Below are 14,403 nucleotides of genomic sequence, written 5' to 3'. Positions count from 1 at the left end.
CGATAACGGAACAAACTTACGGGGCGCTCGAAACAAATTAGTTTGGGAAATCGAGGACATCAACCTCAGCAACAAGACATGCAGAGCAAACTCGAACTTCTTCACCGAATGCTCCAAGGCAGCAGTTCTCAAAGTCAATGTCTGAAAGACCAAGTCGATGGAGATCAACACAGTGAATCCCTCCAGTTTCATGGAAGCAGGAGAACAAGTTTAGAAAGACCCGGATCAGAAAATCCCAATTTGCGTTTGCGAGTCTCCGAAACATCTGGCCGCCACATATCTCTAGGAACGAAAAGTCGGAACTTCAACTAAAACGTCAAATCCGTATTGCTGTACTGGTGCGAAACTTGGTACGGTATCAGCTATGCGGTAACGACGCGAAAACTTCAAGTATTTGTAAATCGCTGTCTGCTGAATATCATCTGCGGTTGGTGGCCTGGCAATTGTATCTCAAACGTAGAACTACATCGCCGGTGTCATCAAAAGGCGCTATAAATCGAGATTCGGGAGCGTAAGTAGAGATGGATTGGACATACGCTGCGAAAACATGTGAACGAGGTTTATAAAGAGGCGCTTGAGTGGAATCCAGAGGGACATCTAAGGAGAGGCAGACCCAGGAGCTCGTAGCGGCGAAGCCTAGCCGGCGAAATGCGAACTGTCGACGAGAATCTTGACTGGGATCAAGTGAAGACGCTGACTCCGGATCGTCTACAGTGGAGGTCGGCCAGGGAGGGAGTCAACCGAAAACTGGGAACAATTTTTAACGAACTTCGTAACGCATTAGCGGCTAGTTAGGTCGGTGAAGACGGTATTCTACGCTTTGTCGACTTCCAAGGACTCGAACGAGGAGACCTTTGGTATGCTGTTAGTCGAGGCTGTATCGGACTCCAGACTCTAAACTTTTGTTTCATTGGAGTCAGAGGATCAAAAAGCGCTGACTCCGAACCATTTAATTCTTCTGAGCTCCTTCCTACGCGCGATGACTACAATCACAGTGATATTTTTAAGCATCGTTGGATCAAAGAATACCTGCCGGCCATTGCTCAACGCACGAAGTGTTTCGAAGGATCAAGACCACTACCGCCCCTAAACTTAGTGGTAATCGTTGATGATTCGGTTCGGAAGGTTTGGTTACGAGGCGGGATTTGGAAGACCCCTTCCGAACAGCCAGCAGATTTGAGCCAAGAGTTGGTCCAGAACATGAGGCAACGGCATAGCAGAAGCTGCAGTTCCTTCGTGTTCAAGATTTTTTTTTTTTTTTTTTTTTTTTTGTAGCGGCCCACCACACTCCCCCACACCAAAAGGCTCAATTGAGCCCCCTGGTAATGGACGCTACTGTTCTCAGCATGTCTGGCAGCAAAATGATAATAAGAGTAAACGCGAGCAAATTTTAATCATGCTGAGAACACAAAACGTAGGGAAATAGAAAAAAAGAAGTGATTTGCATAGTTTTCCTTTTTGTTAGCCGTTCGATTCTTGTTTCACTTCGATTACAGAAATTTTATTTTTGGTTCAACTGATAAACCGCGCTCATGTTTTGGGCAGTGCAAGGCTAGGGAGGGCCAGTAACTTCATGGCTATAAGCCCTATCTTGTCACAGTATCAAAACTTAAACCCAAAGTTTTCACGTTCGACGAACTTTTTTTAGGTTTTTTTGACACTACCAGCAAAAAACAGAAGGAACGGTATTAATCTTTTAGTATGAAAGAAATCCAATACAATAAATCGGCTAGAGTTAAAATTTTCCCATTCAAAAAAAAAAATTCCATTAGTACAGCGTCTTATCCGATTGGCCAGAGTAGGGCAAACCTCAGCAGCGCAAGACTGTTAGTAGTATTTCTTCCCGAAGAGCTTCGCCCGAGGTTCATGCAAATTCCGAGCTGCGACTGGAAATAAGTACATAGAACACTGTGCGCCGTTTTCGTTCCACCTATTTACTAGCTTCATTCGGTTCACGTGGAAATACAACGTGCTTTTTCCCTTCAGCTGCTTGCAAACGACAAGCAAGCAACAACAACGTCAGAGACGCTTTCAGTAGGTAGTTGATGTATAAGTATGAAAGTGGGTTTCGATGTGCGGGTGCTGACGACTAATTCAAAATATTATGACGGTAACTTCTTACTAGTAGAAAGGTACCTACTAGGTGGAGCGTCTTTATGAATGACGATGACTGTTTTGTGGCACAAGCGATGTAGATGGCCATAGTTTTGCAAGGAGAATAAACGTGGTAGATTTTTTTAAAAGGCTGGAAAAGTTTACGCGTCAAAATAGAAGTAAGGATTCCCAGAAAACTTTATTTTAAAAGAAAATTAGATCTTTGGAAATTATTTTTAACCTAGAGTTTTATTTTTGTAGCCCATTATCTCACTATAGGTCTTCTAGAATAAAAAGACAAAGCTTTTTAATTTTCTTACCATTATCTACAACATTTACACTTCGTGAAGATAAGATTTGCGTGTAAAAAGCCTTTTTTCACATTTATTTTTAAAATCAATACTCTTTTTCGAAGTCCCAAGAAAATCAGTAAATTTACATTCTAGCCATATAAAACTCTCTGATGGCTCGTTAAAGGTATAATTTGATTTTTGGTATAGGAATGAATTGCCACTAATTTACTTTGTTCTGAACTTACACATGAAAATTTATTCCTAGGAGGTTCTCACTATGTTGATGTTACTACGCTAAAACATCACACAAGTAGACAAAATACTATGAATAATGTAAATTTTTCAAAAACTGCTGAGGAAATGTAATTTTGATTTCAAATCATGATCTATTGTTAGTTAGTTGGAAAAGTAGATACTTTAGAAGTAGATTGAGGAAAAGGGAGAAGCCCATCCATGGATAGTTTTTGAAAATTGCAATGTATGTCTGAAAAGTAATGCAAATGTACTTCAAGGGAGACTTTGAGGATCTGATTTGGATGGATAATCAGAATGAAAAACAAAACAATGAAAACATTGTTTGAGTGACATAAAAAGGGAGTATGTTCAATGATTTGTGAATGCACGATATTTTAAAAATAAACGACTATTTAAATTGTCAAATTTATTTATCTTTCAACTGACTTTCATAATAAACATCACAGAAAACTTTCACCGATGCTTTGGGTCAAATCACAGATTTTTAGCCAGAAACGCCGAATTTACTTCTGCTACCTTGCTTAGAACTCATTCATAAATTTAACGTAAATTTGATCTTTTTGAGAAAACGTACATATTACGGACACTTTAAAAAATAAAAAAAAGCATAGCTGAGTGACAGTTTTTCGCAAAAACTGCTTGCCCTGAGAAACTTGATATCTATGCAAAAATGACTTACAAACACAGGGGAACAGCATTTTAGGTGACGATAAATTGATATCTAATTTTGGAAGACTTTGGAAGAATTTGAATCATTTGTCAGATTTTGTCTATCACCTCCAGATTTTGACTAGGCCGACTGTTTTTTTTTTCAAATATATCAGTTTTGAGTAAAATCAATCATGATGACTGATGAACTAGCAAACCTAGATTGAAAATAGAAACTTTTTTAGAATCTAATTGTTATCCTCGATTCAATCGATAATTTACATTTACTCAGATATTCTAATTTCAAAAACAATGCTCTAAAAGATGAAAATCTACAATTTTCAGAAAATTCAACACAAAAAATTATTAATATGTGCGATAAGACATATAAAAATTCTTGTTATTGAATATTTAACTCGTTGAACGACTGTTGAAGACTGCAAAACATTTAGACAAATACTTTAAAAATGAACCAAGATTCCTTTGAAATCTTAGAAAAAAAAATCCCGTATTTCGTGGAACACAAATAATAAACAAAATGAAAACATTTGAAATATTTTTCTCAAAATTACCTACTCGCGGTTTCGAAATTGTTGATCACGTAATTGCTTACAATATTCATTTTTAATGTCTTTACAATATTTTAGACGAAAAGTGCAAAAACTTTCTACTTTCAAAAGCTAAACCTTGAATTTCAAAAACGGGAGATGACTGAAAAAACACGTTACATATTTGGTTTCGGTGTGCCATAATTACTATTGATTGAGACACTCTTTCAATTTAGAACAGTTGGAATGTTGTAAGAATCTTTTTCATCACATCTTTTTCTCAAATTTCGAAATGTTTTTACCAGATTGTTCAGATTGATAGTCTAGCAATGCAAATTTTCCAAAATACTTCAAAATCTCAACACATTTCAACAAAATTGAACACAAGTTGAGTTAATAAATATTTTAATAGAAAGGCAGAGATAAGCATCTTAATTTCTTAAAAACCTTACGAAATTACATTCAATGTGAAACGTTTTCAATTTTTTAATGTTCTTGGAGGATAAAAATACATTGACTGAACGCATAAAGTCGGCAGCGTAAGTTAAACATTCGTACATCAAACAACTCAATCCAAAGTTCAAAAGTGGTCAATCCCACAGATGATTTCTTTCAATCCTATTAAGCAAAACGATGAAGTTTTAAATAATCTTAAAAATCAGTTTTATTTTTTCCTATCTCGATAATCATAAGGAAATGTTTTAATATATAATACGACATCAATTGCATCATGCTCTCTCTTCCCACTAATAAAAAAAACTTCTATGATTTTAAATCCCCCCACGGTATATTATTGTTTGTCTAAGTGATCGTTTCTATCAACTTAATAAAGAATGGATAAATCAACATTTATGCAACTGCTACTTTCTGGGATACTCCTGAAAAAAAACGAAGTTCGATACTTCGACGTTTCCTCCGGGATCTATGTTTTAAGTAAAACAACTTCATTATATATTACTTTTGTGAAGAATAAGTCCCAGCAATGGGACTGGTTACCCTTCGGAAAAGCTAGGATCTCTAGGTGTAGCACTCTCTTCATTTCATTCGCATTTATTTTTCACCGTAATCATAATCTGATTAGTCTGATGTATCAGGTACAAAGCACTGACGAAAACGGCATTGGCTCTGTAATTGTATTGTTGATAATAAAAGACGCTTTCCAGAAGAAAAATATGAACCAATACTTACTCTCCCTCTTTGAAATACTCTTTCAGAGTGGTGCTGAATTTCTTCGAATACTTGACAAACTCCTTCTTGCGCTGCTCCACCGCCTGCTTCCCGGAAGATCCGGGAATGAAACCGACCACCTCGTTCACCGCGTCCAGCAGCTTCTTGATGGCACTGGCGATTTCCCTGGAAAGAGAGGTAGCGGAAATTGAAAGAATGCGATTAAAAAAGTTTTCATCTTAATTCTCCAGAATTGTATCAAGACGGACGGAAGAATGGAACTTTGTCAACAGCTTCGGATCTAATTATAATTACAGCGCTGAGTGGTGCATTTCATTATGACATTTGATGTTTTACAAGCTTGTTTATGCTTTGAACTTGAATTCTAATACTCTATGGCAATATTATTGGTGATGTCAACTTGTTTGGATGAGCCAAAGTCAGTGGATTCTTCAGATTAATTTTGTTTTACCATTGCACGAGTTCCACACTTACTTTATTGTTTCCAGGAATGTTTTCCGATCGGTGATTTCGTCCGGGATTCGGCTGAGAATGCGCTTCAGGGATGCGGACTTTTTGTTCAACTCCTGGAATGCGTCCTCGGTACGGTTCAGTCGATACTCAATCACTGGAAATGGATAGAAAACAAAGTTCACGTTTTGATAATAATGTTTTTTTTTAAATACTTTTTTCCATGAAAATTCACATTTGTGCAAACTGTAGCATACAGATGAATAACAGAAATGAATAAGGTACACCGGGGTAAGTGTGGACGCATGGTAAGTGTGGACGCGGGGTAAGTGTGGACGCGGAGTAAGTGTGGACGATGGCTATTGAAACAATACTGTGCACTATTTTCTCAAACTTTTAATGCAGAATATTCAATTAACTTGTAATCTATCCAATAACCGTGAAAAAAATACGATTCAGACAATAACGGATGTTTACAGCGACTTTTTTGGAATTTTCTATATTCAACTACGGTGTCGAGTTGATGTGCATCTTTTTCAATTGCAAATTTCTCGTAAACTAGCTGGCTCTAGATGAAAAACTCTACATTGAAACAATCCTTACATTCCAAACGACCAGTTATGAAAAGAGACGGCGGTTAAAAATGAAGAAAAAAGAGTTAATTTACAAAACAAAAAAATTTTGTCTCCAACCCCTGCCTGGGGTAAGTGTAGACAGCTTTAAAAAGACTTGATGTTTACAATTTTTTTCAATTTTCTGCCCTTCATCCTTGATGAATTGTATTATTTAGCTATATTTAGCATTCGGATCATGAAAAGTTGGGTAAAGTACTTGTTTGTTCTGTGTTTTTAATAAAATCGGATCTCGTGTGTTGCAACATAAATTACACACAATAATTATAGACAGATGCCTTACTAATAGGTGCTAATAGTATCATGAATTTTTTTTCAAAATTTTGGACGGTTCGAGCAAAAAAATAACGTATTCAACCAAGAAAACACACATTTTTTGAAAATTTCCTGAGAAATCAAAGGGAAAATCTACCGTCCACACTTACCCCATAAAGCGGGGTAAGTGATGACACCAGCAGTCCATTACAATTTACGTGATAACTTTTCTCGCTTCTATCGAGCTCATTTCTTCAGCTTTTTTTTTTTTTTTTTTGTTTCGATTATAGTCGTTTTACCATCTTTATGGCATTCGCGACTTTATCAACGTTACAGTTGGCGGATCGTTATTGAAAAACTTATCCGGTACAACTGTGTTCGATGTTTACTCTTGGGCTCGAACTCGCGGACATCGGCTCAGGAGACAACAGACTTGCCAACAAGCCCGACATTTCTTCAGCGTTTGTAAACAACATGTTCTGCATTACACTGAATGTAATTTTAAGAAAATTGCTCCACTGCTGATTTTTTAATGATTTTTTAAACTTGAACTATACGAAAAACCGTCCACACTTACCCCGGTATAACTTAGATTAAAATAACGTATAATGTATTCTGAGTAAAATCTACTTTCTATTGAATGTTATTATCTAAGCCATGGGTGGCCAACATTTTCAACAGGCGGGCAAAATTTCAGAAATGAGATGGTCTGGCGAGCCAAAAAAAAAAATTGTTCTAGAGTTTTCAAAGAAAACCAATAATAACATATTTTTGAAAATACTATTAAAAAAATAATTGCCTATGTCACACCGCGATTAGATTCATCTTAATAAATCTTTTTTTACCCGGATATTTTTACAAATTTTTCTTCATTTGAAAAATAGTAGAAATATTACGGAATACGAAATGAGTTATCCCTCCCAACTTATGAACATATGTGCGTCAATCTTTTCAAGGGATTCCTCCTAGGTTCATCAATTCTAGAAATGTTAAATCACGTGATTACAATGGACATTAAGTCAATATTATGGTCTCCAAATATAAAAAAATGACCACCTACTTTCAAAAGTTTTCAAGTTCACCATTCTCCTCAGAAAAAATTGGTAGACTTGTTTTTGACATTTTTTAAAGTAACTTTAGCCAAACTATCTATCTATATGAGACTAGTTCACTTTTCGGCTTTTTTCACTGATCACAACGCCACTTACAAGGTTTGATCCTCATTCATTTTCAAGTACTCTGGCCAAATTTGAGCTCATTTGAGTAAGTTTCCAGCGTGCGCTAGGAGTTTTAATGAAAAAAGTTTATTTTTCTGGAAAATTTTCGTAGATGTGTTCTAGCAAGCTGTTATTAATATAAAATGATAGTTCTATAGTGCATGATGATTGGTATGACAAGCATCTGTATAGACCTGTTTTAGATAATAGACTAAATCAAACCGAAAAAATTTAAAAATTCCTTAACTACCAACTCGTACTTTTGCGATAATTAAGTGTAACACATCAAATACAAGGTTATAAATAAGGCTATCTTTTTATGTAAAGTTTATATCGAAATTTTTTTTTCCCTATTTCCTGCTGATTTTAAGCTCTCAACTTGAAAGTAAATTTTCTGTACAAGTTGTTAGTTTATGAATTTTTAGATTTTTTCGGTTGGATTTAGTCAATTATCTAAAACAGGTCCTCACAGATGCTAATCATACCAATCACTGTGCACTATAAAACCATCATTTTATATCAACAACAGCTTGCTAGAACACATCTACGAAAATATTCCAGAAAAATTGACTTTTTCATCAAAACTCCTAGCGCACGCTGGAAACTTACTCAAATGAGCTCAAATTTGGCCAGAGTACTTGAAAATGAATGAGGATCAAACCCTGTAAGTCTGTCTGTTCCCTATAGACTCGGAAACTACTGAACCGATCATCGTCAAAATTGGCATCTGAGGGTTTTTGGGGCCGGAGAAAGGGGGGGCTCTCATACAAATTTTTTTCGAAACAAATTCAAGTCATGGCATCTATTTTCTTGAGATTTTTTTTTCCTTTGGGCGGTTTGTTTTTCGTCTTCATGGTCGAGGCGTCGCGAGCCAACGTCGCGAGAGGATAGTAACCATGGCATAGCATACTGATCAGTGGGAATATTTAGGCGCGTATTTCTCAACCAAGCATATTTTTAATGCAAGGGGTGGCGATATGAAGCCTTGATTTTTTTCTACTTGATTCCGAGCTCATTTGTACAGCACATATGGTTATGAATGACGCCTAGATGTGAACCAGCTTGACATTTTGCCGATCGAATAAAACATAAAATTGAAAAGTCATAGTATCCATTTTTGGAGATTTTCTTTTCTTTGAGGGTTTGTTTTTCGTCTCCATGGGCGAGCAAACGTCGTCGCAAGTAGATAGTAACCATAGCATACTGTTCATTGATCGCTGGAAAAATTTAACAATTAGGCGCCTGTTTCTCAACCAAGAACCTATATTTCTTATGCACGTGGGGGCGATTTGCAACCTAGATGTGTTTTTTCTTGCTTAATTGTACACAGCACGTGGAAATAAATGACGCCTAGATGTGACACAGATTGGTATTTTATCAATCAAATCAAAAGCAATTGAATGATTTGCAAAAATACTCCCTTATTTGTTGTCCATATAGCATTTGTTGTCTAAAAAATATAAATGAAGTTCTGATGCTTATGAAATAATGGTAAGACACTTTGCGGACAATTGAAAAAAAAAATACTGAAAGTTAAGTATTTACATACAATTTTTTAACCCATTTTGCCTACAAGGTTATTTTTGAATCATATTGATAACAGAAATATGAATAAGATGTTTTTTTTTAAATGTACTTAACTGAAAAAGAAGATAAAAAAATGCGATCCGACACATGAACTTATCAAGAGCCTTTTCTTTAAATTAGATAAGATAGGACTGACGTTTTCATAAGTGAAAGGTATTAGTGAAATTAACTGATTTTTATTGACCTTAAGTGAGGGAATTCATTTTCCGCAAGAATTTTCATTCAAGGAACACTAGAACATGTTCAAACGTTTAACTTTTCTCTGTTAAAAAAAAATAAATAAAAAAATATGTTTTCTTCTAAAAATTGTTACTTCGGCTTAAATACACAACTGAAATGAATTTAGAAATGAAAATGGAAGCTTTTTATTATAAATAATTCTGAAAAAAACATCGTACTTTTTGCTTACATACCAATTCAAGTACGTACTCAACATGAAAAGTGTTTTTGTGTTACATGGCTGCATAAAAGAGACTTTTGATCTACTTATTTTTTTAAAAATGAGACTTTAGAACTGATATCCAACTGGAAGCAAAATTTTTATGAGAAATTTTTTGTATACTTTTAAAGTGTTCAAAACAATGTTCCCTCCTGTCAACTTACACGGTGGGGCAAGTGCAAACGTCGAATTTTTAAGAAATTCATCTTCAAAATGATTCAATATGTTGGAAAGACCAAAAAGGGTATTCCAAATGTTGAAATTGAAGCGGATATATAAAATTCTTAAATGTCTTTATTTAGAAGGTCATTAGCTTTGAACAGCATTCGTTAAAAGTGGAGTAACAAACATAAATTTATACTGCAGATAGACGGCATTTTGACAACTGAAGGGTGAATTCCAAAATCAAAATAGGAGCAAAATTCTACACACACACCTTCAAAATGAGAGGTGTTCAGGTTTTTTAAATGCAAAATTGAGAGAAATACGTCAAGTTGATATTGACCAAATTTTGACCGTATCACCTTTTATATATATAACTAGATTTCTGTCAGTCTGTCTGTTCTATGTAGACTCGGAAACTACTTAGCCGATTTGCGTGAAACTTGTCAGGTGGGGGTATTAGAGTCCGGGGAAGGTTCCTCTTATGATTTGAGACCCCTCCCTCTCAAAGGAAGAAGGGAGGGGGTCTCCCAAACAAATGACAAATTTTTGCATAACTTGAGAACCGATCATGCAATGGAAACCATATTTGGTATGAGAGTGTATTTGGTTACGAGAAATGTTCCTAAAATGGTTTGGTACCCCTTCCTCCTTCCACTAGGGAAATATTAAGTGGGGAGGGGGGCTCCCATATACTTTTTCGCACAATTCGAGAACTAATCAAGCAAATGTAACCAAATTTGGCATGCGAGGGTATATGGGTAGGGAGATTATTTTAAAGATAGTTTGAGACTCCTCCCTCCTTCCAGTTTGGAGATAAAAAAAGGGGAAGGGCCCTCGCATACACTTTTTTGCAAAAGTCGAGAACTAATCAAGCAAATGGAACCAAATTTGACATGGGTGGTTATTTGGGTACAAGAAATGTTTCTATCATTATTTGGGACCCTCTGATCGGGGAGATACAAAGGAGGGGATAGGGTCTCCCATACAATTTATTGCATTAATCGATAAAATATCACGCAAATCAATCCAAATTTCACTTAGGAAGGTATAAGGCTACGGGTCAAGTTTCTATGAAGTTTGAAACCCATCTGTCCTTCCACTGGGGGGATAGGAAGGGGGGAGGGGATCTCTCATACAATTTTATGCTTTACTCGGGAGCTAATCGAGGAAATGAAGCTATTTCATAGAACATGGGATGAGTTAAAAATTCCCAATTTTTCAGTAATTCGGGAACACTCCAAGGCACTAAAATATATACACATAGTAGCTGAACCAAAAAATCCTGCTTTCTTGGAGAGAATCCCGACTTTTTTCAGTATTTTCCCGATGGATTTTGAATCCCGACTTTCCCGAGTCAGTGGCCACCCTGAAATTCGAAGCATCAGTGAATTCAATTGCTGGAGAATCTGTCACGAGATACAAACATCGGTTTTACTTGGATGGCAGGAAATACCTGGCAATGGGGAAGCAGACAAATGTAGAAATATTGCACGAAACAGCTCCACATGTTGAGTCCAGAATCCCAGCGCAAGACGATCCATGAAAGCTGTCATATGTATGACTTGGAAACATAGATGACACTCAAACCATCCATTTCTAAGCATAGCAGTTCTTTCGAGACTACGAATTGGGCACCCTAGGCCCTTGTTTGAAAAAGTCCTGCTCCAGTATGCCAGTTCTATGGTGTGCGAACTATTGTCCAGCACATTCCAACGGATTAATATGGAAGCTCGAGAAGAAAACAACATAAATGGAACAATTAATGATATTTAAAAAAAAAAGAATATTTTTATGAAAAATAACTCGTAGAATTCCAAACACAAGATGAAAAAGAAATAAAATTATATGAAATAATCGAATCAATTTTTCAAAAGCTTTCAAATCGTAACTAAGGATTTGAAAAAAAGAAGTTTTTTTTAATGAAACTAACACTGGACTGCATCCAAAAGCTAAAAAAAATTAAACAAAAATTTGAGTTTTGTTATTTGATTTTGCAAATAATGTGCATAAACCCGGGTTTTAGAGGGTGACTTTTCGCTAAAATGTATGATAAAAAAAGGAAACGGCGATCAAGTAATCAAATTTTCTCCTACAGTTTCGCCTGAACTACTCTTAAAACTATCATGTGACTATTATGTTCAACCAAATATTTGAAAAATTTAACAATCTTGCAATCTAACGCAACCAAAACGGTTGAAATCTGTCATTATTTGACCAATGGAAATGCATTTCAAATGGAGTGTTTCGTCGAGAGGCAGAACATTATGACGCCCCATTAACATTGATGAACACCATCCTTAAAAATGATAGCATTTTTAAATAACTTTTTAATCTGACTCTAATCGAAATGCGGTCTTCGGATGAAATATTTCTCATAGTTTAAGCTTTAAGAAAATTCAAAAGAAATCGTCCGAAGGAGACCAAAGTTTTTGATGAAAAACTGGTTTTTCATGGTTCTCCCGAACTAAATGTCTCAAAATCCCAAACAAACATCAGGCTCGTTGAGCGACCGCTTCCTGTGGTTCGAGCCGGCCCAAATTTGGCATGGGATCTTGTACTTTTCCGATTTCCATCCGAAATTTTTTGTTCGTTGTTCGTTGCTTATGTTTTTTTTGTAGTCACGGGCTCGCAAGGCCCGCAGCTAACCCCACTATCTCGCAGGAGGACCGTCGTGATGTTGCTGTTTTAGGTCCAGAACACCACCAGGACGTTGTTGCACTCCGCACGCCGCCCCTGACATGGAGAACAGACGCGTACGAAGCGCCCTGACTCAGTCTGCATGCGACCAAAGCATCCACCGGGGTTGGGTACCCGATCTCTGCTAAGGTTGCTCGCACCCCAGCTAGCACCACGAGGAGGTAGAGAATCGGAGTTGCAGACAAGAGGTGATATGACCACTGCCCGAAGGTTGGGTGTATGGGTTCTCGAGTTGCACATTGTCTACACTGCCCCTACTTTCATAACAGTCCCATATTGTGACGACAACTTTCAGCATAAACGAAAATCGTTTGATGGAATGTATTCTAGGATGTTATAATAAATCGTTGGACCTGAAATTTTCGAAATTGGGCCATTGGTAAGGTCGTGATAACAATTTTTATTCGTTATGTATGGGACTGTTATGCGAGCACATTTGAAACCTACTCGCATAACAGTCCCATACAGAATATATTTTGCTTACCAAGCTACTTTCTAAGACCTAAATTTGATCATTTTTGAACTTCTAAATGCAGTTATCAGAAAAAGAACATAATTTTGGAAAAATATTGTGAATTCCACATTGTAAGATGAACCTTTTTACGATTTTTGATTGCATCTGATAGTTTTTCGCTCAGGAAGACATTCCTTCCTTCTTACTGGCCTGCCTTAGAAAACTAGTGTGCATAATTCGACATCAAGTGAATTGATTCTTTTTTAAATGATTCAAAGCAATAAATCAAAGACTATTTCGCCGGTAGAAAGATTGAATAGTTACTAAATCCGTGATTTTTCACATATGGGACTGTTATGCGGGTATATTTCATATGGGACAGCCACGAGTTGATATTTTTTTCGAAATTTCTAGAACAAAATCTCTTTTTTTATTGTTTTATATTGAAGCCCTATGTTCAAAATGACGAACTGTCAGGTTAGATGAAAAATGACGAAAATTCATAAGGGACTGTTATGCGAGTAGGGGCAGTACAGTAGCGCTAGATCTTGTATTAGGCCTAGAATCAATTTTAGCCTGAAGCGCACATTTTTTTCAAAAGTCGTGTCATTTAGGCCACTCAAGTTAGCATTTTGAAGAACGATCTACATTGAAGGATAATACACCTAAGATGTTTAACTGAAACCTTATGTTTCGGTGATTGTGTAGTTTGTTATTGCCTATAAGTTTGAAAAATAAATGCTCTGACGAATATTTGGCAATTAACAAGCGAATAGCAAACAATCAGCTTAAAATAATGAATAATGTTTGACAGAAAATGAATCTTAAAAAAGAAATATTTTTTGAAATCGCTAAACCAACAGTTTGATTTAAAAGAAATCGCCTTGTACAAAGTTATTTAATATTTGCTATTGAATTTCAAATGTACGACACAGTTTAATAAGAGTTGCAGGAAATCTTCTAGCGGTTTATCGAGTACTATAATGTGATGGCTATTTACATAGCGTTTTTGGTTTTCGAATGAGATAGAAGGGGGATGTGTTAGCCCATGTGCCGCAGCACGGAAGAGTTGCCAGGAGGCCTACATGAACAGTTCTACTTACAATCGGTGTCCGTAGCCGTTCCCTGCAGCCTCAGGATGCTTTCATTCATATTGACATTGACATCGCCCTTTTTTATGATACCCATGACCAGGTCATAGGTCAGCCCCGGATTGGACATCTCCGCCTTGGTCAGGGCCGCCCTCAGCGTCTGGGAAGCAACCACATCGCGACGTTCCAGCTGAAACGAAAGAAAATGATATAAAATAACTTGTTACTTATCCAATTTCCAGCTGAAATAATTTACGTTAAACCTATGAAAGTTGGCAGTTGTATCACGTTGTATCAAAGAAATAATGACACCGAAGAATCAAATAAGTTGAACCCCAATAAACATTTGATAGGGTTTTGATAAAAAAGAGTTCAAACTGATTTCAAATT

At 36.4% G+C, this 14,403-nt stretch overlaps 1 protein-coding gene across 1 annotated transcript; it reads right to left on the bottom strand.

The window, feature by feature from the left end:
- Positions 1–4,500: 4,500 nt before the first annotated feature.
- On the bottom strand, positions 4,501–14,232 carry LOC129760946 (programmed cell death protein 10-like; the record flags this gene model as incomplete). Its single annotated transcript, XM_055758627.1, has 4 exons — positions 4,501–4,963; positions 5,027–5,191; positions 5,501–5,633; positions 14,026–14,232. Coding segments are annotated over 4 exons (590 nt in total), but the record flags the coding sequence as incomplete, so codon positions are not given.
- Positions 14,233–14,403: the final 171 nt, after the last annotated feature.

This window comes from Uranotaenia lowii, unplaced genomic scaffold (assembly GCF_029784155.1).
Source record: "Uranotaenia lowii strain MFRU-FL unplaced genomic scaffold, ASM2978415v1 HiC_scaffold_873, whole genome shotgun sequence".
Classification (NCBI taxonomy): domain Eukaryota; kingdom Metazoa; phylum Arthropoda; class Insecta; order Diptera; family Culicidae; genus Uranotaenia; species Uranotaenia lowii.
The sequence above is the reverse complement of the archived record's forward strand: the minus strand, read 5'-3'. Positions and strand labels throughout refer to the sequence as shown.